Source organism: Clytia hemisphaerica, unplaced genomic scaffold, assembly GCF_902728285.1.
Source record: "Clytia hemisphaerica strain Z4C2 unplaced genomic scaffold, Clytia hemisphaerica genome assembly, whole genome shotgun sequence".
NCBI lineage: Eukaryota > Metazoa > Cnidaria > Hydrozoa > Leptothecata > Clytiidae > Clytia > Clytia hemisphaerica.
Window position 1 is genome coordinate 2,256,363 of NW_027103770.1, and position 24,930 is coordinate 2,281,292.

Here is a 24,930-nt window from a genome sequence, read left to right on the forward strand (position 1 = left end):
CGTTTTGTATGCCTGGATTTCAATACTGATTCAATTTCTCATTGTTTTATTCAGGGTTATGACGTAGGGACAGTTACTGGCTGATTTTGAAATGCATTTGAAAAGCGATGCTGCAAAACAAAAATGTGTGTTGCTGCCATGCAATCAAGATATCTATGCTTCATGTGGTAGTTCATTTCTAGGTCGAAAATAACAACTTGATAATATTTTCATTGCAATAATTGGTTGCTGAATGATAGAAGGTATTTTTGTACTCGTTAGTGCTTAATTGTAGGGGTCAATCTATGCCATTTTCAAGGAATTACCATACTGTACCAACGGCCCCAGTCTTATAAGCAAACAACTTAACTGAGGACTGGAGTGGGATCGTGGGTCATATTTTTGGAAAATATCGTAATGTCACTTTGTAATGAACCCTCCCTTTTTATGATTTTTTTTCTGAAAAAGTGCTTAAGCCTTCATTTTTGACTACTCTATGTCCCAAGTAGTAATAATTCTCAACTTCAGTTGAGCTAGAACCTGAGTCTGTCTGTCTGTCTGTCTGTCTGTCTGTCTGTCTGTCTGTGTATGTCCCAAAACTTTGGGGCAGCCTGGACATTCAAAAATTGTCGGATTTGGCTGAAATTTTGCACACTTGTTCCTTGGGTGAATATCTGGGGGATTTTTTTCATTTTTCAAAATTTTTGATTTTTGGAGCCTGGGGACGAGTAGAAAAATATCAAAAAGAGCTAAAAGAGTCCCAGAATATGTTAATTTGAGAAGATGGAGAGACTTTTGGTTAACCTCTGAACTAATTTTTGTCAAAATTAATAAATGGTGGGGAGTGTCCAAAATTATTTTGGAAATTCGATAAGTGGGTGGGACGTTTCTTCGGGACCTTAGAGTAGGGCATTTTGGGAAAATCAACTTAACATCAGTTTTTAATGACTTGTACTTTATGGTTTTTCTACCCTTCCCTATAATTGTGCACAAAAGAGTTTATTTGGGATAGCTTTCATTATTCATAGTGTCATCTTTTTAGAGCGATCTGCATAATTTGTTAATTTATTATACAGTATTTTTATGTTTTTAATAATTTTTATTTCATTACTTTTTATATTTATAATACCGGCTAATACCCTCGGGCACTGAAGATTTTCCGCCCAAATCTTCCCTAAAACCCCACCGCCCATAATTTTGTTCCACCATCCGACCATTCAAGAAATTTTTTGAATTTTTTATAGGAATTTTTGACTTTTATTGACATTTTGCAAAGGTGTAATATATATAATTTTGTAATATAAGTGATTTGCCACTCGAATTCGAGAGTCTTGTTTTAATTATCAAAAAATTACTAGAAATAGTTTTCAAACACCCGGTATATAAGTTGAACTTTTTTGACATGATGCGAGTAATCAATTCCAGTTTCCCAAACATTGAAAGTTTGCTCTCTCTCTCTCTCTCAAACTCGCAAAGAGATCACAAATATTTTTTTATATGCATAAGGGTACTTTAAATGGTGCAGTTTACACATTATGCTTGTTTTTTTTTGTGATTTAGGAGATTAAATGCTTTGAAATTTTGTTAACTGAGGCTCATGCAATGTTTAATTTTTCCAAGAGATCAGTCTGGATATGCTTGTTAGCAGTATGCCTATAAAAATGTTTATAATTTAGTAGAATTGATCTCCATTGTAGAAAGTATTCCCAAAGTATTTAACGAGGATTTCGCACTTATGGGAATGGAAATTTCAATGTATCCTTTAATGTCCTTTGAGGCCCTATGGCCAATCTATTCCTTGATAGGGACTAAGATTCTAAAAACTTATAATTTAGATTAGTTATTATACTATTGAAAATGAAATTAAATTATAGAAATTACATGCATTTTTTATAAGAACCAGTAAATTCTTGCTCAGGCTGGGCTGTTCTTAATTTTTACAATTTTTCAGGCTTAAATTTTCTTATGATGTTCTTAGTCGCTTAGTTTCTTTACTTACGAATCTGTTAAAATCTGTTAAAATTAGTGTTTTCTTAATAATTTCTGAAATCTGTAGAGGCTAAGATTATTCTTAATTGTTCTTAGGTTTTGGCCAAATTTCAGCCTCGTGTTCTAATGAAATTGTTCTTATAAAAAAACGTGTAATTGGTTATTCAAAATTACACATTTTTTTTAATAAGGAACCTTAACTTTGATCTGAGCCTGGGGTTCCTTATTTTTACAGAGAATTTCAGCCTCAAAGTTCCTTATCGAGTTCCTTATTTACATAGCTGCTATAAGTTTGGATAACAATCTCTTACTGTTCCTTAAAACTTGTTTTCTTATTCTCAGCCTGAGCAGTTCCTAAACAATTCCTTATTTTTTGGACCATTTTCAGCCTCGAGTTCCTGATAAACGTGTTCCTTATTAAAAAAACGTGTAATTTTATTTAGACTACTTATTTTTTTAGCAAAAAGTGATCACTACCGTACTATTTTGTTTCATAATTTCTGTTATCTATGCTTTGCAAATATATGACTTGTTCGTTTTTATGTCACAGAAAAATTTTATCCGCACATATAAACACAAATTATTTAAAAGATCTCTCAATTACTTTTGACTTGTTAATGAAAGATTTCGAAAAAAGCAAAAATCATCTTCCAAAGTATTTAGAAAGATGTCGGAATATGAAATTTCAACATATTAGGAAGTTAGGAATTTCATTTTCCCAGCCTGTTTGAAAGTTTGAGAAGGCCGTCTTTCAACTTTTTTGGAAAGTTGGGAAGATGATCTGGTCGAAAGATGTTGAAAGGTAAGGTGCACATCTTTCCAATTTTTGTTGAAAGACCAACTTTCAACTCTGTCGACGGTTGTGGAAATGTGACCTTCCTACATCTTTCCGACGATTTGAAAGACATTATTTAGCCCAGTGGATCTGCCCGTCAATGTTCCGAATCTGCCTGTCAATGTTCCGAATCTGCCCGTCAATGTTCCGAATCTGCCCGTCAATGTACCGAATCTGCCCGTCAATGTTCCGAAACAGCCTGTCCATGTTCCGAATCTGTTCCGAATCTGCCTGTCCAAGTTCTGAATCTGCCGGTCAATCAGCCTGTTTATGTTGTGCCGAATGGACTTAATTTTCCATATAATAATTATCAACCTTTTTATATTAATCATCCTTATCAAAACCCGAATCCCGGTCGTGGCCGTGGCCGTGGCCGTGGTGCTGGAAATAATGCCCAAAATCTTCATCCTGGCCCTCAGGCTCGTCGAAGAGCCAATTTTAGGTCCAGGATTTTAAATATTTTTGACAAAATTTTAGATTTGTAATTTTAATAATATTTTTTCATTTTTTTTAAGTATGCTCTTTCTGTGTACAAATGTTTAGATCCAGTTGAAATTAAAATGAGTGCTATGATGTGCTAGAAACTTCTGGAATAAGTTTTAGGCTCTTCAGATACTCAATAAGCAAAATCTCAGGTCAGACACTTTCTCAACTAGTGTGAGTCAATTTTTCAGTTTTTTGTTGAAATCTTTATGATTTTGTAAAGAAAAAGTCCTTGAAAGAAAAGTTTTTCAAGTTTTTTTAGATTTTGTTAAAAGTGCATTTCTTCTAGATGTTATGACAAGTTTTTCGAGGTTTTGTAGCATTTTGTTAACATTTTCAGAGATTAAAAAGCTTTGAAGATATATTTCCACAAGTTGTCTGCCATTAACTGTAATATGTCTGGTTTCGTTTGCACCTCAAATGTTTGAATTAAATCTCTTCATTAAACTTGCAAAATGACTCTTGAATTTTACTTCTTTGAATTGAAATCTACAGTCAAGTTGTGTACACTTTCCTTTAACTATTATGTTGAAATCTTTCTTGGCTTGACTTTATTTTATTTATTATTCAATTTTAGCAAAGTTAAAACTGAAAATCAAAACAAACAAAAAAATTATCATCAAACAAGATTGTTCCCAGCTGTTCCATATCATTAGTGGTCAAGGCACTACACATGGCTGTTTCAAAACATTATGGTGAGACCTTGTGCTTCTTATTCTTCTGATACATTTTGAGGTAGCCCGTTTTTTTTCCTTTTAGGGAGTGCATACGTTACTCGTGTTACTTAACTTTATTTCGTAACCACTTTCAGGTTCATGATTTGTCACAGATGAGCACAAAGCTGTCGGTACATTGATAGACTGATTCGGTACTCTTAGGTGCCAAATAAACGGCCCCCCCCCGCTTGTTAATTTTTCGACTTTTTTCCAACCCCCCGGACCTTATTAGGACCCCGTTTATTGATTTTTAAAACAATTCCCAGCTACCAAAAGGAAAGTTCCTTGTTTTACTCTAAAAAGCCTAAATTTAGTCTATTTTGACCATTATTAGGGTTTTTTTTAGGTCCATTTTCCAACCCCCCGTTTATTTAATTTGAAAATTTTTTCCAACCCCCCCGTTTATTTGGCACCCAAGTGTACATTGATAAGCTGATCTAGAATTGTTTTGCTGTCAAGACTGAAAAACTAGTTTTTTTTGTAAATAACATTTTTCAGATTTGTTTAGATTTTAATTAACTAGAATTTTTTTTGTGAGGATTTGAATATATTAATTGAAAGTTAGTTAATTCACTGTTTTATTCTCTTGTTAGTGGTTTCCTCTTGAGAAATATTTTGATCATAAAATCGTGAAAAACAAGTCACTATGGAACACATGCATCAATTTTCGGTTCGGTATTTTAGAACTTTCGACCAAATAAAGTTAAATGAAGTTAACGATGATTTTTATTTCTTCACTTGATTTTGCTATTTCAATTAAGCTTGTTATGTCTGTCTTTTATCTTTTAGCTAGAAATAAAATATAAAAAATTATGATGGTTTTTCATGATTTGGGAATCCTGCTGATTGACCGAGGCAAACATTTAATGATTGGAAAAAATTTGTGGATTTTGATCCTTCTTCTTGCTTGGTCGACCTAGACGTTTTAAATCTATCAATTTTATTTTCATATAAGCTCCTTTTTGTATTTTACTGACCGGTCTGTAAAATACACATTGCCCAGCAAAATCTCACTCGGGTTGGATAAAAATTTATAATTTGGGTCGAGATTCATTAATACTTGTTAATATACATCAAAATAGGTCTGAAATAAAAAAAATTAAGTTGAATGCTTTTGCAATTTACAGACCAGTCTGTAAAATACACATCACCAGGCAGATTCTCAGGCCAGGATGAAAAAACAATTTTAGTAGAGATTCACTAATAATTGATAAATATACATCAAAACAAACCTGAAACACAAATAATTGCAGTAAAATGGCTGTTTTTGTATTTTACAGACCAGTCTGCAAAGTATGCATTGTTGCATTAAATCTTAGGCCGGAATAAAAATTCATAATTTCGGTTCAAATTCATTAAATTTTGATAAATTTACATCAAATTAAGCTTAAAAAAACTAAGAATTGGCGTAAAATGGCTGTTTTCGTATTTTACAGACCTGTCTGAAAATTACGCAGTGTTGCGTGAAATCTTAAGCCAGAATAAAAATTCATAATTTCAGTTCAAATTCATTAAATTTTGATAAATTTACATCAAATTAAGCTTAAAGCACTCAAAATTGGTATAAAATGGGTGTTTTTATATTAGGTCTGCAAAATACGCATTTTTCTGTGAAATCTCAGGCCGGAATAAAAATTCATAATTAGAGTAAACGCGTTTACTCATGTTAATTACAAGTCAACCTATTCCGCATTCTCAGGCTCCCGGGGCACTATTCCAGTATCAGACTTTTGGCTATACACTCAAACCACGGTAAAGAAATCCCCGTCACAGATAAATTTCATTCACATTTGAGTTTTGCCTTTCAACACATGAACATCTCAACTTTGAAAAAGATAAATTAATACTCTAATATCATACAAATATGGCTTCTTCTGCACCATCAACGTCTGGTACTGGGTTGCCAATCTACACTTCAACCTCCTCGAACATCCCAGCTTCGTCTCAAGCAACAGGCTCACAACAAACAGTCCCGATAACAATTTCGTCGTCCTCGAATCCTTTACCACGGGTCGTTCCAACAACAGCGTCAACGCCTTCAGTTAACATTACAACTCTCTTAAATAGTATTGTAGATCGCAGGATCAGCAACTTGTTTGGTAACGACAGAGGAAGGATTAGCACAACGTCAACAGTCAAATATACCAATACCCACATCCATCTATATCTCTCACTCAACCCCCGTCTACTACCACAGCAACCTCGCCAACTGTCGTTTTCCCTGACGGAATTTCAAAATTTCAAAATGGTAACCCTCAAAGTGGGAGTCCTTTCCTACAACCGAATACAAACAACAGTCAAGCAAACGTCCTTCCTCCAGTTACAGCCAGAGTTATCACATAAATCCGCAATGGTGAGTTCGTGAATTTTGAAAATTTACTCCCTGCTAACATTGGCAGGCCTGCAGCCTCGACAGTTTCCTTTAATTTTGATGAAGAGAGATTCTCTCTCACCAACAGCGAGGCCCACTGTTTAGACACTCCTAAAATGAAGAAACAGAAAGTAGTAGACTTTGCATCATGGACCATGGCATGGTCCAACTTTTTCCAAACATTGATCCAGTTTAAGCCTTACCAGGCCCAAGAACTTATCGCCTACCATACTTATATAACCCAGTTGGCACGACAGTATAATTTTCGAGCCTGGTATGCTTACGACCAGGCATAGGACGCTCTTAGCTAACAACCCCCAGACTAACTGGGGTGTTACCAATGACTATTTATTCAATTTACACGTTAGAAGTCATGCCACTCCATCAAGGTGTTACATCTGTCAGAGTCTGGATCATTTAGCTCCCAGGTGCCCCTCCACCTCTTCTGCCCCAGGTTCCTCATTTTCAGGTTTTGCAGGCTACCACCGTTCCCGTACCCCCTTTTCAGCGACACAGAGCACCCCCAGTGTTTCCCACACCTCTACATCCCGTGCTGCCACATCTTCTTCAGCGCCCACTTTCAGACCCTATCCTCAGCCGCCCTTTCCACCCCACCCCCCTCCAGCAGACGGCCAGTGCAGGGCACTCTGGCCAGATCTGCATTGCCTTCAACTGTGGGAATTGTGCCAGAGTCCAGTGCCCAAGAATCCACAAGTGCATTGTTTGTTCTTCCTTCAACCACCCAGCCACTGACTGCTCCCACCGCCAAGGGTAGTGACAGTGTCCACTTGAGAGATTTACCTTCTTTGAGTTTCCCCTTGCCTTCCTCCCCACACACCACTGTTGATCCCCACATTTTGAGTTTTTTCCTTGATGGTTACCGTCAGGACATTGTTTCTTATTCATGGGTTCACTTATGGCTTTGAGTTAGGGTTTGATGGGCCAGCTCCTGTTTGCACAAGACGTAACAACTTATCTGCTATCCATCACAGCGACGCAGTCTCTGCATCCATCCTGAAAGAGCTTCAGCGAGGTCACACAGCAGGTCCCTTCCCCAATCCCCCACTCCCTGACTTTCATTGTTCGCCACTTGGCTCTGGACCCAAGAAGGATGGTTCCCGAAGAATTATTCTAGATCTTTCTTCGCCACGCGATCACTCTGTCAACGATGGCATCCCGGAGGATCTGTGTCATGTCAAGTATTCATCATTCAACGATGCGGTAAGTATGGTGGTTTCTCTTGGAGTGGGTTGCTACATGGGTAAGATTGACATTCGGTACGCCTTCAGGCTGTGCCCAGTTCGACCAGAAGATTGGCACTTGTTGGGCTATTGTTGGCAGGATCGTTTTTTCGTTGACGTTTGTCTTCCCTTTGGCAGTCGGTCATCTCCTTGTATCTTCAACAGCTTCGCAGACGCTCTTCAATGGATTCTTGTCTCTAAGTTTGACCTATCCGGTTTGGTGCATTATTTGGACGATTTATTTCTCTGCTCTATCAACTTTGAAACGACTCGATACTACATGGATTTGGTACAGGCTGTTTTTGACATCATCGGAGTAGTAGAATGGTAGAAAGTTCCTGCGTCGACTCATCGATCTTTCCACTTCTGCGTCCAAGCTTTCACAGCACATTGACATTTCTGCTAGTGTTCGTTTAGATTTGGCCATGTGGGCTGAATTTTTGTCGTCTTGGAATGGTGTCTCTTTTCTCCCTGAAGCAGCAGTCACTTCAGATTCTATTGCACTTTTACTGATGCATCTTTTAGGGACAGTGGTTGTCCCATCCATGGCCATACGACATGTCTGACCTAACTCACATCGCAGTTCTTGAGCTTTTTGCTCTTTTTGCCACCATTTCCGCCTTTGCAATCCCTCTGACCAACAAGCAGATCACAATGTTCACAGATAATGAGGCTATCGTTGCAACCTGGTCGTGCGGCACTTCCAAGGATAAACAGCTTATGGCATTGGTTAGAGAATGTTTTTTCTTACTGCTCGTCACAACATCTCTGTTCGCTTTCTTCATGTCCCTGGTCGTCGTAACACTTTTGCTGACTTATTGTCTCGTCTTCAGGTCGAAGCTTTCAAGTCGATACGTCCCGATTGTTCACCGAATCCCACCTTGTGTCATGGCCGTCTTGGACAAGATCTTGCTTCCTTCTTGAGAGACAAGCTAGCATCTTCCACCCAAAGCACTAACATGTCAGGCGTACGATCTTATGTCAACTTTTGACAATCTTCAAGACTGAACCACTTTCCCGCCAGCCAATCTTCACTTTGCTTCTTTGCTGTTTTCTCTGCAAACAGAGGTATATCTCACAAAACCATCAAGGTCTACATACACGGCGTCCTCCATCAAAATTGCTTGACTATCAGTTGAATCTTCACGAGATGACCATTCTACAACGTTTGATCATAGGCATGAAACGACGACAAGGCAACACACTTACCAGAGCCAGTAGGAAACCTATCACCATCAATTATCTCCAACAGATATCAAATTTTTTGCACACCTCTTGTGTCACAACCCCGTCACAACAGCTGATAAATACATGCTCTTGACATCTTGTGTAGTGACGTTCTTTGGGTTACTGAGAGTCTCTGAATACACATGCACCAGTTGTTACAAATTCAACAGCAGCATACACCTGTCACGTTCTGACGTTCAGTTTAATCCCAGCTTCTCCATTATCACAATACGTATCAAAGCAAGCAAAACTGACCCCTTCCGAATGGGAACAACCATACGTATTGCAGCCACCTTTGATGCCCTTTGCCCGGTTGGTGCCATGCGAAACTACCTTGCCCTCTCCCCGAGCTATTCTGGACCCCTTTTTCAGTTCTCCAACGGTAATTTTTTAACCAGAAAAGCAATTCGCAAGCTTTTGATTACAGCCCTCCCTACTATTAGGGACATCACCACACACAGTTTCAGTATAGGTGGAGCTTCAGCCGCCTTAGCATCAGGTGCCTCAGACTCAATGATCCGTATTTTGGGCAGATGGACAAGTGATTGTTATTTGAGAATAGCTGACAATGACATTACTCAATTTCAGCAGAAAATGGCTAAGATTATCTCCACTTGGTAGTTTTCAGTGCATTTTGTTCTATTTTGATTGTGTGGCAGATACCTACTTGCGTTTTGCACTAGCTTGTTTTTTCTCTTAGTCCCTAAGTTTTAGGAAGCGCTGAGTTTGTGTGGCATGAGTAGTTTTGGTAACGATTTGGGGGTGTGGGTTACCCTGTAACCCCTTTCTCAGATCCGCTACCCATCCTCCTTATGGGATAAGATCACTCCTTAGGGGATAAGATACGCTCACCGTCCTCCATACGGTACACCGTCCTCCATACTGTTTAGGCTAAGTTTGTTATCTCTTGATGCATCCCCAATGACTCGCCAAAACTCACAATTTCTATTTTCGTTCATTTATTTTTGCAAGAATTTTCACTATTTCGGCCAAACACATTTTGTCTCTATTCCTGTTTCCCATAGTTCTTTTATCACTCGTACTCTAGTTTTACGGGACACTATTTTGACCACATTCACATAAAATATTTTGAGTCATGTTTCCTTCAGGGCATTTCGGCCACTTCATCTAAAATATTTTTGAGTCATACTGTATTTGCCTTCAGGACATAGCGGCCACCTCACTATTATTCGTTCCTCCGAGCATACCTCTATTTACATTTCACCTTGACGCAGGAATTAATTTCAGTTCAAATTCATTAATTTTTGATAAATCTACATCAAATTGAGCTTAAAACACTAAAAATTGGCATGAAAATAGCAAATTTTGAGGTTTACAGAGTAGACTGGTCTGTAAAATATATAAATCCTGGTCTGGAAAATAAAAAGAAATTTAAAAATTAAATTTACGGCCCAAGATGAAACGATGTTCAAAATTTGAACCCAAAACATCAAATTTATCAAAAGCTATGCCAAAAAATGAAGTTTTTTGGTGCCATCCAAAAAACTTGTTTTGCCTACCAAAGCTTAGTACAATTTTCTTTAAAACCAATGATTTTCACAACACAAAAAGTTTCATATCTCGGGAACCGCTTATGCTAGAAACTTCTATGACCACTCATTTTTCTCGTCTTGGAAAGCTCTTTCAGATTCCACTAGAAAAAAAGGAAAAAGAAAAACTCAAAAATCACCCTGTCCACCCTATTATTAGCTTAGAAAGTTTGAAATTACAGTTCTGTAACCGCAAAAGAGCTTTCGCTTAACTTTCACGAACCAGTCAATTCATTATCGATATTGTAGATAAAAAAACAAGGAAAATTCAATCATTAACCAGTCAATTTAGATCCATGTTTAAATTTTTAGCTCAAAGCTAATCATTCTAGTTCATCACGAACCATTTGACCATTGCTGGGTGCGCATTATTACCATACAAGTGAATTCAAACTTTTTTGATGTCGCAAGTATGTAATTATAACATAGTCAGATTTATTCACCGTCACTTGCCTTGTTACAATTTAGGTAAATATACAGGAAAAATTGAAGTTAGTTTGTTGTGAAAGTTGACAAAATGTCCTGTTTTCCAAGACCAAGACATTGTATCTCTCATTCTAAACCAACATTATGTAAACGAAATATCAAATCCAGAAAAGAATAATAAGAAAAGTTAATCATCGACCATTCCTTGTGACAATTGTACAAAAATCATCGCATAAAAACCAAAGAAAAATAGCGAAAGAGCAACAAGTTGTTGTCTATTTTTGACGCCATTTTTGTTTTGATGGTTACAAAGCAGTATGGTCCGATCAAAAATACGCTTCCGTATTCCGGGCAACGTTTCCCGATCGGCAAGGAGAATAGAGCACCGTACGCATATTTCCCCGACGTGTCTTGAAGAAATGACGTCTTCGGTCTTGGACAAAGAACACCCTACTGTTTTTCCCACCGGAGCTCGATTTAAAAAGAGAACGTCATGTAAAAAACTCACGAAATTGACCAAAACCGGCGTTAGACTTGGAGAAGGAGAAGAAGGAGAAGAAAAATTACCGTTTTAACAAATAGGGAAATATTTAAAAATGAAAATATTTGATAACCTGTGCAACTTTTAAAATGCTTATTTTAAAAATATGGAACGTTTGAAACGCACGATATAAAAACGTGATTGTTGGATTTTCTTGCAGTCTCATCACATGATATTCTTTACATAGTTATGAAAGGTTTCCCCAATGTCAGGACTAAAGATTGTGTCCCCACTTTCAAAAAAAGTTTTACTGTACTTACGAAAATTTATATTGATTAGTTGTTACTTTTCAGATAAGTGAAAAAAAAACTTTGAACGGTCTAAGCGATATTGTCTAGAAAGAAAAACAGAAGGATGGATACAACCTCGTTCCCTGTGTATTACCAGCTTTTTCTATGCTTACTGATAGCACTACACTACACTGCATGTATTCTCTGGCGACTATCAGTTAACGCAAATAAAGCCTGGAATACACGGGGACGAGGTTGGGACGAGCAATAATTTTGAAAAGTGTTGCATAATTTCATAATTTTTATCATTTTGGCAATGACAAAAATTATATTTAAATTCAAGCGTTTTAACGTGTTACAAATACGTGTAAGAAAAACAATTACAAATAAATGGTAAAATTACAAAAATTATTTTCCGTGATAAAACCTGAAAGAAAAAAAATGAACCACAGAACATCGTCACGATCGACCTTTGTTGCCGGTATCATATCAAGGGGTAATGTGTTAATGAACATCATCTGAATATATCTTTTAAAGAATCACATTCAGCGAGGTACTCGGTTTTCATCCAGTTTTAGACTGAATACACATTTCGTTAAATTCATGTTCTGAAAAACTGCTATTCCGTTCTGATTGATTTCTAAAAATCTATTATGATGATTTGTAAGAGCCGCCAAAAAGTTTTTTTAATCTTAATAAAAAGGTTTCTCCTTGCAACCTTTGCATTAATTTTCCCAAAATTGATAAATTTACAAAATTATAATTTATAAAAACTTTTTTCGATCTAAAATCAATCTTGTTTGAATTACATACAAATCCTATCAATCCATAAAAATGCTTACAAACTATAAAAAAACCTAGGTACTTTACTCCATTTCTCAATCCTCTTGCAACCATTTGCCAACCAAGTCACGAATCTTTTGACCAGCAGCTTGTAATTCTTGTGAGTCATCAGCCGAGCTAGGATACATGTTGGTACAGTGAGCCGTTCCTATAGAAACCAAGAAATACAAAATTTGTTTTAAAACCTGTATGAACCAAAACAGTGGTGGAGATCGCACCGTTACAGCTGAATCTTTATCTGACAACCAGATGGTGAAATTTTCATCCGACGTCACAGATTTTAAACAATAGCCGAGCCGTCGAGTAGACAAGGGTTTCATGTCCCACGTCAATGCACCCATCAGCATATTCGCATCAGTGGGGTGTGTGACCCTGGTTTTCGAGGGTGCTGCTTTAAATGCATCTGATCAAAACAACGTGATACAAGGCTGATTGGCTGATTTGGACCCTGTCAGATGCAAAATCTGTTATTTTCCCATATTAAAAAAAGTAATTAAATGTTCATGATTACCCTATCTTTTATAAATTTAGATCTGTCAGATATTTTTTAGCCTCCTTTTTTGCGCCAAGGTGATTAGCAAGGGCTAGGATTTGTTTCTCATTCGATATTGGTCATTAAGTCCTGGTTTCTTGAGAGAAATAAAATGGGTACCATTACTCTGATACAAGAGTGTGGGTAGATTAGACAGACATTGTGACGTGCCTTTGCACTCGCGTGAGCATTGCTCTCCCAGTGTCGTTCGAGTGTCATGGTATACGCCATGGCTTGGCAGCTCGCGTCTGTCAAGTCGCAGTGTCTGTCAGCGCCGTGATTCCTACTCCTTCGTGGATAGGACCCATTCCGAATGCCTTCGGAGGGCTCATATCTATCTATCTATCTATTTATAAAATGACATAGTTTAGAATTAGATTTATCAAAATTACTGCTTTTTAGAAAAGGAGTCACGTATATATTTTATGCATTTTCTTTTGTTTTTAGAATATTTTTAATCGATTTTAATTACTCTCGAAAAAACTGAATATTTAGATTCAGATAGAAATTTGTGAAATTTGATAAAACAATTGTTATTTTCATAAGCTTGATAATGGTGATACCACCGAAATATATCGCCTAACTGTTTTTTTTGTTAAAAAAGTCCATCCCATTCTCAATCCGAGTGCTAACATTATCTACATTTTCATGTTATTTGATGATGATTTTGACTGGGTTGGTCTGTGCTGTTGTTGAAAAAGGTTTCTGTCGTGATGTGTTTCTTATGAAATTCATTTCTTTATTGCTTTTATTTTTATTTTTTTTATTTATTCTTTATTTAACGTTGGTACAAAACAAAATAGTACAAAAGACTAATTCAAACCAACATGACAATCTAATATTTACTTAATAGTAAATAATATAGGATAAAAATTCTAAAAACATTAAAAGATTGAGCACAGTTTGCAAGAACAATATATTTTTGCTTTCAAAATTTTTGTTTTAAAGCATTCTAATGATTCAGATGTTTTGGTCTCATTGGGCAATCTATTCCAAGCCTGTCCTGCCCGATAGTTAAAGGAGTTCAAGCAAACTGCATTTTTTGGCAGTGGAAGTTTAATTTGAGCGCCTCTTCTAAGTTTTGGAAGACGTGGGGAATCGTTATCCTCATCATCACTCCCTGTTTCACGCTGGATAATTTCAAACTGGTCCCAGCCTAGTTTATTTCCGATATTATTGACGCTCTTATAAACTTCCACTAACATGAGTTGGAGGTTTTGAGTATGGATAGACGCACAATTTGCTTTAACCAAAAGCTCGTCATAATCAAGATTTAGAAGATTTTCTTTAGCTCTAAGAGCTCTGTAGTGAGCTTCAGTCAAAAGATTATGTGCCATCTTACTGCAAAACATCCAAATGAGAGGGAAATACTTAAAGGTAGATAATATAAAACTATTAAATAATAAGTCTGCCTGATCTTGGTTCAAATATGATCTCATTCTCAGGATAGATCTAGTTTTTTGAGAGGCTTTCTTACATAGATCCTGAATATGAGTATAAAATGATAAAGCACTGTCGATAGTTATACCAAGAAGAAGAGCATTCTCAGAAGATATTAGTGAAAAATTTCCTATGTCAATAGATATATTTGCATTTTTAGTACCTGGAAATAACATCTGGAACTTCTCCGGATTGGCTACAAGAGAGTTATGTTCAAACCAAGCGAGAATAACTTGCAAGTCTAATTTTAAGGCTTCAATGACTTCTTGCAAGGAAGAAGCACATTTATGAAGAGTATTATCATCGGCGAAGTTACAGAGGTCATCTTCATTTACAAAATAAAATAAATCATTGATAAAAACATTGAAAAGGATTGGACCTAAAACAGATCCTTGAGGCACTCCAAATAGCAAAGGTAGCCAACTACTGTAAGATGAACCCACTCTGACCCTGTGTTTCCTATTTGAAAGATAGCTATGGATAAGAGCGAGGCTTTTATTTCCAAGTCCATACGCAAAGTTTAGCGATTAGAAGATCATGAGGCAGGCAGTCAAAGGCTTTAGACAAATCCATCAGAATTGCTCCAATTTTCTCAGAATTAGAAAGCGACATCTGCCATTTTCGCAACATGTTAAGTAAAGCACTCTGTGTGCTATACTGTTTGCGAAAACCACAGAGTTTAGTAGAGAGGAAGGATTCGAGAAAAATGTTTAATTGTTTCGATATTAGTTTTTCAAAGATTTTTGCCGGGGAAGGGAGCAAACTGACGGGTCTGTAGTTATCCTTGTCGTGCTTGCTTTTCTTTTTATGGACTGGGATAATATCAGCCTGCTTCAAGCTATCAGGAAAATGTTGTGATTCAAGACTGTGGTTGAAACACGATGTCAGTGTGGGAGCACAAACAAATTTGGCTAACTTTATGATCTTAGTAGGAATATCACCACTGACTGACTTAGAATCGTTCAGGCTATTTATAAGCTTAAGTGTTTCTGAATTTGTTACTAGTGAAAGCTCAAACGTGTCAATATCTTGCCTATTTTCGCGAATTTTTATAATGCTTGGATGACAAGAGAATTTATCTATGGCTGAATTGACGTTGTCCGAGATTTCACCATTAACAGAATTCCAACGAGGAACGTCTAAGCGTTCAGTTACAGTGTGATAGTGCTCATTGAAGGTTTCAGCAATATCTATATTTCGAGATAAAATGCTATCATCCTCAATGAGCTGAATTCTCTCATCAACAAAATTGACCTTATTTGAAAAGAAAGGCTTGAATGTGTCCCAGAAGCCTTTAGGAGATTATTTTGGGTCACTTTTACTGAAGAGAGATTTCTTGGCTTTCCTATTCATATTGACGACAAAATTTCTCTGACGCTTATAACGAGCAACATCTTCAGGATTTTTGGTATTATTTGCTATGTTTTTTAGTTTTGATCGGAGCATAATGGCTTTCCTGAGTTCTTTGGTTACATGCTGCTTATTATTAGCGCGGATTAACCTTGTCTTTGATGGTGCATGCTCATTTAATAAATTTACAAAAATTTTCTCAAATAAGCTATAATCTACAATATTTCTATCTTTAAGTTGACAATTTAGTTCGTTTAAAAATATAACAGAATTGAAATTTTTATAATCCCTAAACTTCCTTCGTACAGGGGGTAATTTTACATAAGTAGATTTCATCATAGTATGGATAAGAAGGTGATAGTCACTTGAGCCCGTTTCTAAGGCACCTGTAAATTGAAAGGAATGCTTCCTGTTTGTTAAAATTAAGTCAATGCAGGTGCCATTTTCTGACTTAAAACAGTTTTTTTGTTTGATCAGATTGTAGAGATCATTAGCATTCATGAAATTTTTTAGTAATTCGTTATCAGGTTCCAAGTTAAAATCACCTACCACCATAAAATTATTATAAGATCTACTATAAAAATCTAAGCCTGCAGAAAGAACTGATAAAAATTTTTGGATTTTTTCTTTAGTTTTGTGAATTGTAGGATTTCTATAGATCATAAAAACGCACCACTTAGTTTTCCTAAGATTGATTTCAAAAGGAATGACCTCGATACCTTTAGGGAAAACAAAAGATGTAAGCTGATGCATCAAAATATCAGATCTTGCATAAACCAGCAGACCTCCACTTGACTCAGTATAGTCTAAGCGCAGGGGTGTTTTGTAACCTGGAAGAATAAGACGGCTGGTTGTAAAAGCGTCATCAAGCTTAGTTTCAGAGATAGCTAAAACATCTATATTATTTTCCAAAAAAGTATCAAGGCCTTTCAACTTATGGCGTACTGAATTTATATTTATATATCCTATTGTAAGATTTAAAGGGTATTTCAATTTTTGATTTCGGAGATTTGTAATGGGCGAACAATCAGTATCTTTGAGAATGACAAATTCATTTGGTGTACTATCCAGTCACATCTTCCCAAGAAAAGATTTAAAATTTAATGCCAATCTTTTCAATCCCTTTCGATTCATGTGAAGTTTTCTTCTTGCTAAATAAACATGAGTTATCTACATTACCATGCTCAACCAATCCAATGTTTCTATCACTGCAAAACTTCCGCAGCTCTTCATTTTTCAACTTTACTTTACTAAAACTTCCTTGAAAGTCATTTCGCAAACACAGCTCAGAAAAATAAATTTGGGTTTCAGGACTTATTCCTTTAACAGTTTTGACGAGAAGATCAAGATTTTCGGTTGTATTAGCGATTGATTTAGTAAGGTCGTTTGTCCCCACGTGAATGATCAACTTGTCCGGCTTTTTTCGAGCGTTAGGTTTAATATAGTCAACCATATCAAGAGAGGTTGACCCTCCAAAAGATTTTACCACGGTACAAAACTCTTTGCTCGATACCCCATCACCGTCGACTCCATTTAACAAGCTTTATTTTAACATACAAAGATAGAAGAGTACATATTATGTCATAAGGTTGTCATTAAGTCTGAGAATGTCACTAAGTTAAATGGCATCTAGTAACCTAATTCACATCCTGAATCTTTCTAGATCTTTTAAGTAGCGATTTTTTGCAAACTCTTTAGCCAAAGGTCTATATCACCAGCCCTGTAGTTCTGGAACCCTTTTTAGATATTATTAGAATAAAGGAAAAGTTGGAATAGTTGATTATAAAATGTTTTTCTCTTAACAGTCTGCTGCTATGGCTAAGCAAAAACATATAGCGGGTGCGCCACAAAAAAGTTTCTCTTTAAAAATAATTTTCTCAAAATCTAAAATTTTTAAAAAAGCCATTCCTATTTCATTAGAAAGAAGAAAGATAAACTTAAATTTTTCTGAAAGTGCTCAAAAATGTTAAAAATCTACTTTTTCGTTCCTGTATTTTTGCATACAATTCAAGATGGCGGATGGAAAGGCAAAAAGGTCTATCGAATTACAATCATTCGATTGTGTTCAATTGTGTTCAATTGATTCGGCGTTCGATTGACATCGTCTGGTTATAAAAAAACATATAATATAATAAGTTGACCAAAATTTCCAAACCCACCTTATTTATTTCAAATAATATTAAAAAAATAAATAAGGTGGGTTTGGAAATTTTGGTCAACTTAATTATACATGTTTATTTTATAAGAACATCCAATATTTTATAAATAATTTGGTCCCCCACAGCTACCGTGAGATCGGGTAACTTGCATCAGTGGAGGCTAATATGCATAGCCCTGAAATGAATGACCTGGCTGGTCCTTAAAATACAAGGTTAAATCAAAACAAAAATGGTAGAGTAGAGCTCCGAGCGAAGCTGCGTAATTCATTTGTTTTGAAATTTTGCTGCTTTGATTGGTCAGTCATTTGAGGGCTATGCATGTTAGCCTCCACTGATGATGCAAGTTACCCGACTTCACGGTACATTTCTCATCAGTTTCAGTAACCAGTTTTTAGGAAAATTATAGACTATGGGGTCCCATCCATTTGTAATCAAAAAGGGGGTGAAGCTATGTGAAGGATGTCTAGTTTGACAGCATTACAACCAACAACTTTAAAATACTTTTGCGATCTTTTGTGATTCCAACCTTGATAATGCTTTCCCAACGTTACAACCAACCTTGAATAACTACAGAGTGCAAACGATTACCAAGACGTAAGAAACGTCTCTACAAACGAGCTAAACGAACAAGACTGTATACTGACTGGAATAGATACAAAGCAATTGTAAAAGAATGCAAACAAGCATGTCGATCAGCCCATGACAACTACGTTAGAGATAAAATTATTGATTCGTCCAACTCCAAGAAGCTCTACAAATACATCAAAAGTAAGAACTCTGATAATATCTCTGTTGCTCCTCTCAAGAAAGGTGATAACTTTGTGGTAAATGATCAAGAAAAAACTATTGAGACAATCGATATACAAGAAAACGGAGTACTGAACCTTCTGAGAAAACTAGACTCCTCGAAAGCCACTGGCCTCGACAAGATACCATCTCGATTCCTAAAAGAATTTGCTCTTGAACTCACACCAGCATTGACATTGTTCTTTGTAAACTCATTAAGCCAAGGAGATCTGCCATCTGATTGGCGTCATGCATTTATTGTACCAGTCTATAAAGGGAGTAACAAAATAAGAAGTTCACCTGAGAGTTATCGTCCAGTATCGCTTACATCAATCTGTTGTAAAGTAATGGAACATATTATCTACAGTGGTATCAGGAAACACCTAAACAAAAACAACATCCTATGTGACGAGCAACACGGTTTCCGAAACAACGGATCTTGAGAATCGCAACTCCTTATCACAGTCAACGACTTTGCAGTAGGCTTGAATGATAAACAAGAAATTGAATCAATTCTGTTAGACTTTTCAAAAGCCTTTATGATAACAGGGGGGTTTGTACTTTTACGGTGTGACGGGATTGGCCCTTTTTTAGTACGGTATTACGGGATTTGACGAAAAAAAAGACGGGAAGACGGTATTTTAAAATCAGACGGTGACGGGATTTGGCCGTATTTTTTGTCATTATGCCGGTATTTGAACCTGTACAAACCGGTGTGACGGTGTTATTATTTTTTTCAATTTTCGGGATTCCGGGATTCAGCAAAAACTTTGACGGGAAAACGGTATTTCGAACCCCTACAAACCCCCCATAACATCCTTAATAATGTTTTGATAACTCGAATCTTGAGGGATGGCATGGGGGCTGTTCTAAACACGTTGAAATTTCTTTGAGCGAAGGAGTCTTGTCGATTAATTCAAAAACGGAAAGGATTTTACTTTGCTGAGCTCCTGTGTCTATATTATACAATCCATCCGTCGATAATTTTTTTATCGTTGCATTTCTCTTATCTTCTGCAAGATCATTCCCTTCTTCCACAAGACCATTACCCTCTTCCACAAGACCACTCCTATCATCCACAAGACCACTCCCATCATCCACAAGACCACTCCCCTCTTCCACAAGACCACTCCCCTCTTCCACAAGACCACTCCCCTCTTCCACAAGACCACTCTACTCTTCCACAAGACCACCCCCATCTTCCATAAGCCCACTCTCCATTTCCACAAGACCACTCCCCTCTTCCACAAGACTGACCCCCTCTTCAACAGGACAACTTCCCTCTTCCACAAGGTTACACTCTACTGACGAACTCTCCTCGATTGCATGTGTTTGTTTACTTTTAGAGAGATAGTTCATCATTTGATTTTTAAGTTTTTCCTCCTCTGCCAACCAACTGCTGTAATGACCCATTTTTTTTTGGATGTATCGAAACTATATACTTGTTGTAATATGTTTTTGACTAGTCTGATATGTTCCTATGGATATGTTTTATAAAAGTACACAAAACACATGCCATTTGCCCCTAGTAGAGGTTCTTTCCTGAAGCTGGTCGAATGTATGCTATCGTTGATACATCAGACCAGACATAATATAAAACTTCATTTTATTGGCTTTCCAAAAATGTATAGTTTTAAGTATGTTTATTTGCAAATAAGGTTGCAAGCTACCCTATTTTGATTGAAGGTAGACAATTTTTTACTGTTACTGGATTTTCAGGGAAAAGTTTGTTTACATATTGATCGGCACATAAAATACAGACCAGATCGTTTATGGCGCGAAAACTGCCCTTAGCCTGTGAATGCCGACGTGTTTTACCCAATCAGCGCCGAGATCAGCGCAGTCTATCCAGGCTATCTCGTTCCCGCCATGAAAATTGCTAGTACTCATTCTTCTATAATGGGCGCCATAGTGCACTAAAAGTGAAAGTTGGTCTGGTGGAAAGGTTGGGCTGTTGTGGTTGAGACTGGTTGAGTAGTTGTTGGATGTTTTAACCAGGTACTTTCTGGGTTTGGATGATAACTGATACCTGGATCATATGTAAGTAGTTTTTAAACTTTTATATCTATTCCTGCTGATAATATAATAGGACTTTTTTTTAAAAAAAATACAGAATTACCGTTTGGTCTAAAATGTCGACATCCCTCCTCTAATTCAGTCACCGTTTTTAACAGCTGAAATTGATAGAAAGGTTGAAACTGTTTTCCTTTGCTTAGTTGTCATAGAAGAATAATCCTTTTTCAATCAGTGATTCCAACTTTTATATTATTCCTGTCTCTAAAGAAGGGTGTCGGAAATAGACAAGAGATGTTGATATTAGACCAACTTACGGTATGAGTGGTTGTTAGCTGTGCTAGGTAAGTTTTATTTGCTTTGGGGGTTCTGTTCTGGGGGGTTTTGCACTTTTACGGTGTGACAGGATTGGCCCTTTTTTAGTACAATATTACGGGATTTGACGAAAAAAAAGACAGGAAAACGGTATTTTAAAATCAGACGACGACAGTCAATACAATTTTATTCTACATTAATCAATCAAGGTTTTTTCCCTTGACATGCTGCTATATGTTAAAGAGATAATTAATTATCTCAGTTACCGTCAACTGCCAGTCTGGGAAATCCTCTCAATTGCACGCTTATGTTCTGAGGCCGTAAGCGCGCAATTGCACGGTTATCAAAATGGCAGAAGTTTTAAGCGTGTAATTACACGCTTATCGAAATTGTTCTAAAATGGGTGGTAAGCGGTAAGCGTGCAATTGCACCCTTTATTATTCTGACACGCAATTCCTTCCGAAAGCTCTGTTGAATTTCAAAAGCCTAGGGCAGTTTTACTCAAAATTTATCGTAGAAGAAGATTCCGTAAATATGGATTGCCCGTTAAACCATGCCTTCGCCCGAATTACAGAATTCTGAACCCCTTGAAATCCCTAAGCAATTTCAACCAAGGCGGGAGCAGGTGTAAATTATAACCATGCAAATGTGCGCTTACGCCCTCGGAACATAACTGTGCAATTGAGAGGATTTCCCAGACTGACTGCTCCAACTTGGGACGGCCATTCCACAGCCATTTCACCAAACCTCCAAAGTCATTTGATTTGAGTTTAATGAACCGTGTATTAAAAAATACACAATTTCTCATTTGATTTTACAGTAAGTGAAAATACAGACCAGATATCCCAAGTTGGAGCAGTTGATAGTATTTTTCAATATGAAAAGGGAACTATGCAAGTTGTATTTAGCCGTCTAATCAATATTTTGGATTCTGAACATTTTCTGAGAAAAGAGTTTTGATGGTTTTCCTTATAAAGTAAGTTTCTCCAGACTATTGTGGTATGTAATAGTTACCAGAGAGTTGCAAGTACAATACAAGAAATATTTTACGAGTTCGGAAACTTTTTTGTATAATATACTGTATTAAAAAATCAGAATGAGTAAAACTTTTCTGTACTGTACACAGGCTTATGTCTAAAATCTTTTTCACAAGCATGAACTTTTGCAAATAAAGATTAGTTGCATGTGTTTGTACCTTCGAGCTAAGCGTGGGAGCACTTTGATAACATGATCAGTAACTAGATAAAAGTGCTAATTTATTTGACTGGTTTAAGAGTTCTATACATGTTTTTATAAGCATAACACTCATAAGCATATTAAGGCTCAGATTTGCAGATTTCCTAAGCATAAAAAATTTGGCTCATGGGGTGATTCGTAAGCATATAATAGACATACACAAGCCTGACCAAGGGGCAGACACTTGCTTATAAAAACATGTAGGTGTTGAGTTTTCCTTTCAGAAATTTAAAGAGTCAAGGTGTACACAAAACCTTATAATTTCTCCCGTCCTGAATCAAAAGCTTTTGTTCATAGCAAAAATTGAAAAAAAACAGATAATAATGGCTAGAAGTCAAGAAGCCTTACTCAGACGGATGTTGAAAAAAAAAAGTTACGTAAAGGATAAAAAGAAAAACGATAAACATGAAATGAATAATCTGAAAGAAAGGAATGAACTGCAGCAAAAAGAAACTGAGAAAGTCGTACAAGAAAAGCAAAAAGTTCTTGCAGAAAATGAAAAAGTGGAGGAAGAAAAGCAGCAAGCTATTAAAGAGAAAGAAAATGTTATCAAAGAAAATGAAATGATTGAAGAAAAAAACCAAAAGCTTGAAGCTGAAAAACAAAAACTCATCCTTGAAAAAGAAAAAGTGTTGGCTGAAAACAAGCAAATGCAAAATTTTGTTAATACCACCCAGAGAAAGCTTGTTTCCATGAACAGCAAATGCCTTAGCTCTTTTTCCAAACAAATAATTAGGGGCAAAGAAAAACACATCACCACAACAACGCACAACAACCTATCAGAAGATGTAGTCGAACAAACAAATATTTCAATTGGCTCTGGCACATTCGGTGAAGTGAAAATTGGCAGAATGAGGTTGCTAAACATCGAATGTGCCATAAAAATCGGAAAATCCATTGATTATTTTAATGCCAATCATGAAGCTTCAATTTTGCAATGTTTACAAAATTCAAAATATTTCCCTCATCTTTTCGGCATCCTCCACAAGAAAAAAATTGTCATGGAGTATGTAAAGTTCAACGAAAGCTCAATGACGGTATACAAAGCTAGGAGAGAAGGCATATTTAATCAAGACAAATGGACCCAAATATGTTATGATATGTTGAACGCCTTAATTCATATGCATAGACAGAACATTCTACATAATGATTTGAAAAATAATAATGTTTTGATCAGGTCAAACTCAATCCCGGTAATCATAGATTTTGGTAAGGCAACCCTAAGAAACAAACCAGAAATTTACAACCTAACTGCTAAACAAAGAGAACGTTATAATTCAAACCACCCATACCTAGCCTATGAATTGAGAAATCTTCCATGCATGAAAACTTCAGTATCCACAGACATTTTTTCATTGGGCTATATTTATAATTTTGTTGCAGACAAGGATAATGAAGTACTTCAAGATTTGCAGCGCAGAATGCAGACACAAGAGAGGGCAAGACGAATAACATCTGTTGATTCATTAAAAATATTTAAACATTGGGCTAAAAAATCTCAAGCAGAATAGATTTTTAAAAGTATTTTTATTATGAGACTATATGGTACAATTTTTTCTTTGTTTTACCTTTTTAATACAGTTCATGGCTACTCCGGTGGCTAGAACAACAAGGCCACTTAGGTGGCTAGTTTTCTGTATGGTAGTACTCAAATTCTTTCCCTCTCTATCGAAATTTTCTTCATAAATAACTTTTTGTCTAAGAGTTTTTTTTCAATTTTTTACAGTTCACGGCTACTCTGGTGGCTAGAACAACAAGGCCATTTAGGTGGCTAGTTTTCTGTATGGTACTCAAAGTCTTTCCCTCTCTATTCTAAAAATTTTTCATAAATCACTTATTGTCTACAGGCCTAAGAGTTCTTTTCAAATTTTGATACAGTTCATGGCTACTCCGGTGGCTGGTACAACAAGGCCATTTAGGTGGCTAGTTTTCTGTACTCAAATTCTTTCCCTCTCTATCGAAATTTTCTTCATAAATAACTTTTTGTCTAAGAGTTTTTTTCAATTTTTTTACAGTTCACGGCTACTCTGCATGGTTTCAGCCCCCCCTTAAAATAAGGGGGGACTTAAATTTTTGAAAAAAGCTTTAAGGGGTCAAATTTTTGGAAAATCTGAAGTAAGGGGGGGCTAGGGCTTAAGGGCACCAAAGAAACAAATAAATATTATCTGAGGAGGAGTAATTTTTGACAGTTGAGAAGAATTTCCTATTCTTATTTAAGACTCAATTCTTTTCTCAAGAATCTGTATTTCAGCCAAATGCATTAAAATTTGATTTTTTTTCAAATTGGAATGTTTCTAAAATCTAATCGAATATCTTGTAAAATCGAATGTTTTCTAAAATCGAATGTTTCCTGAAATTGAAAAAATGATCTCTTTAAAAACAAACCTTTGTTTATATTTTATGTTCGCTCTGTCAGATTTATGTTATGGAGAAATATTTACAAATATGGTGTAGAAAAATTGCAAAATCTAATAAACTTTTTTAGCTGCTCATAAGATTCTTATCAAGGTTTACAAGTTATGTTTGCTGTTGGTAAAAAAGATGAAAAATTGTTGTTTTTTGTTGAGCGAATGAAGTTCGATGACAATGGAAATCTTTCTTCCTTCACTACTATCAACGGCGAGGTTCATAACATCGAGCTTAACTTCACACATCGTCCTACACGTGG

At 36.3% G+C, this 24,930-nt stretch overlaps 1 protein-coding gene across 1 annotated transcript; it reads left to right on the forward strand.

Moving 5' to 3' along the window:
- The first annotated feature begins 22,585 nt into the window (after window positions 1-22,585).
- LOC136806008 (uncharacterized) lies at window positions 22,586-23,773 on the forward strand. Its single transcript, XM_067062588.1, has one exon. It carries the CDS (start codon window positions 22,586-22,588, stop codon window positions 23,771-23,773), a length of 1,188 nt encoding a protein of 395 aa, XP_066918689.1.
- The last annotated feature ends 1,157 nt before the right edge of the window (window positions 23,774-24,930 follow it).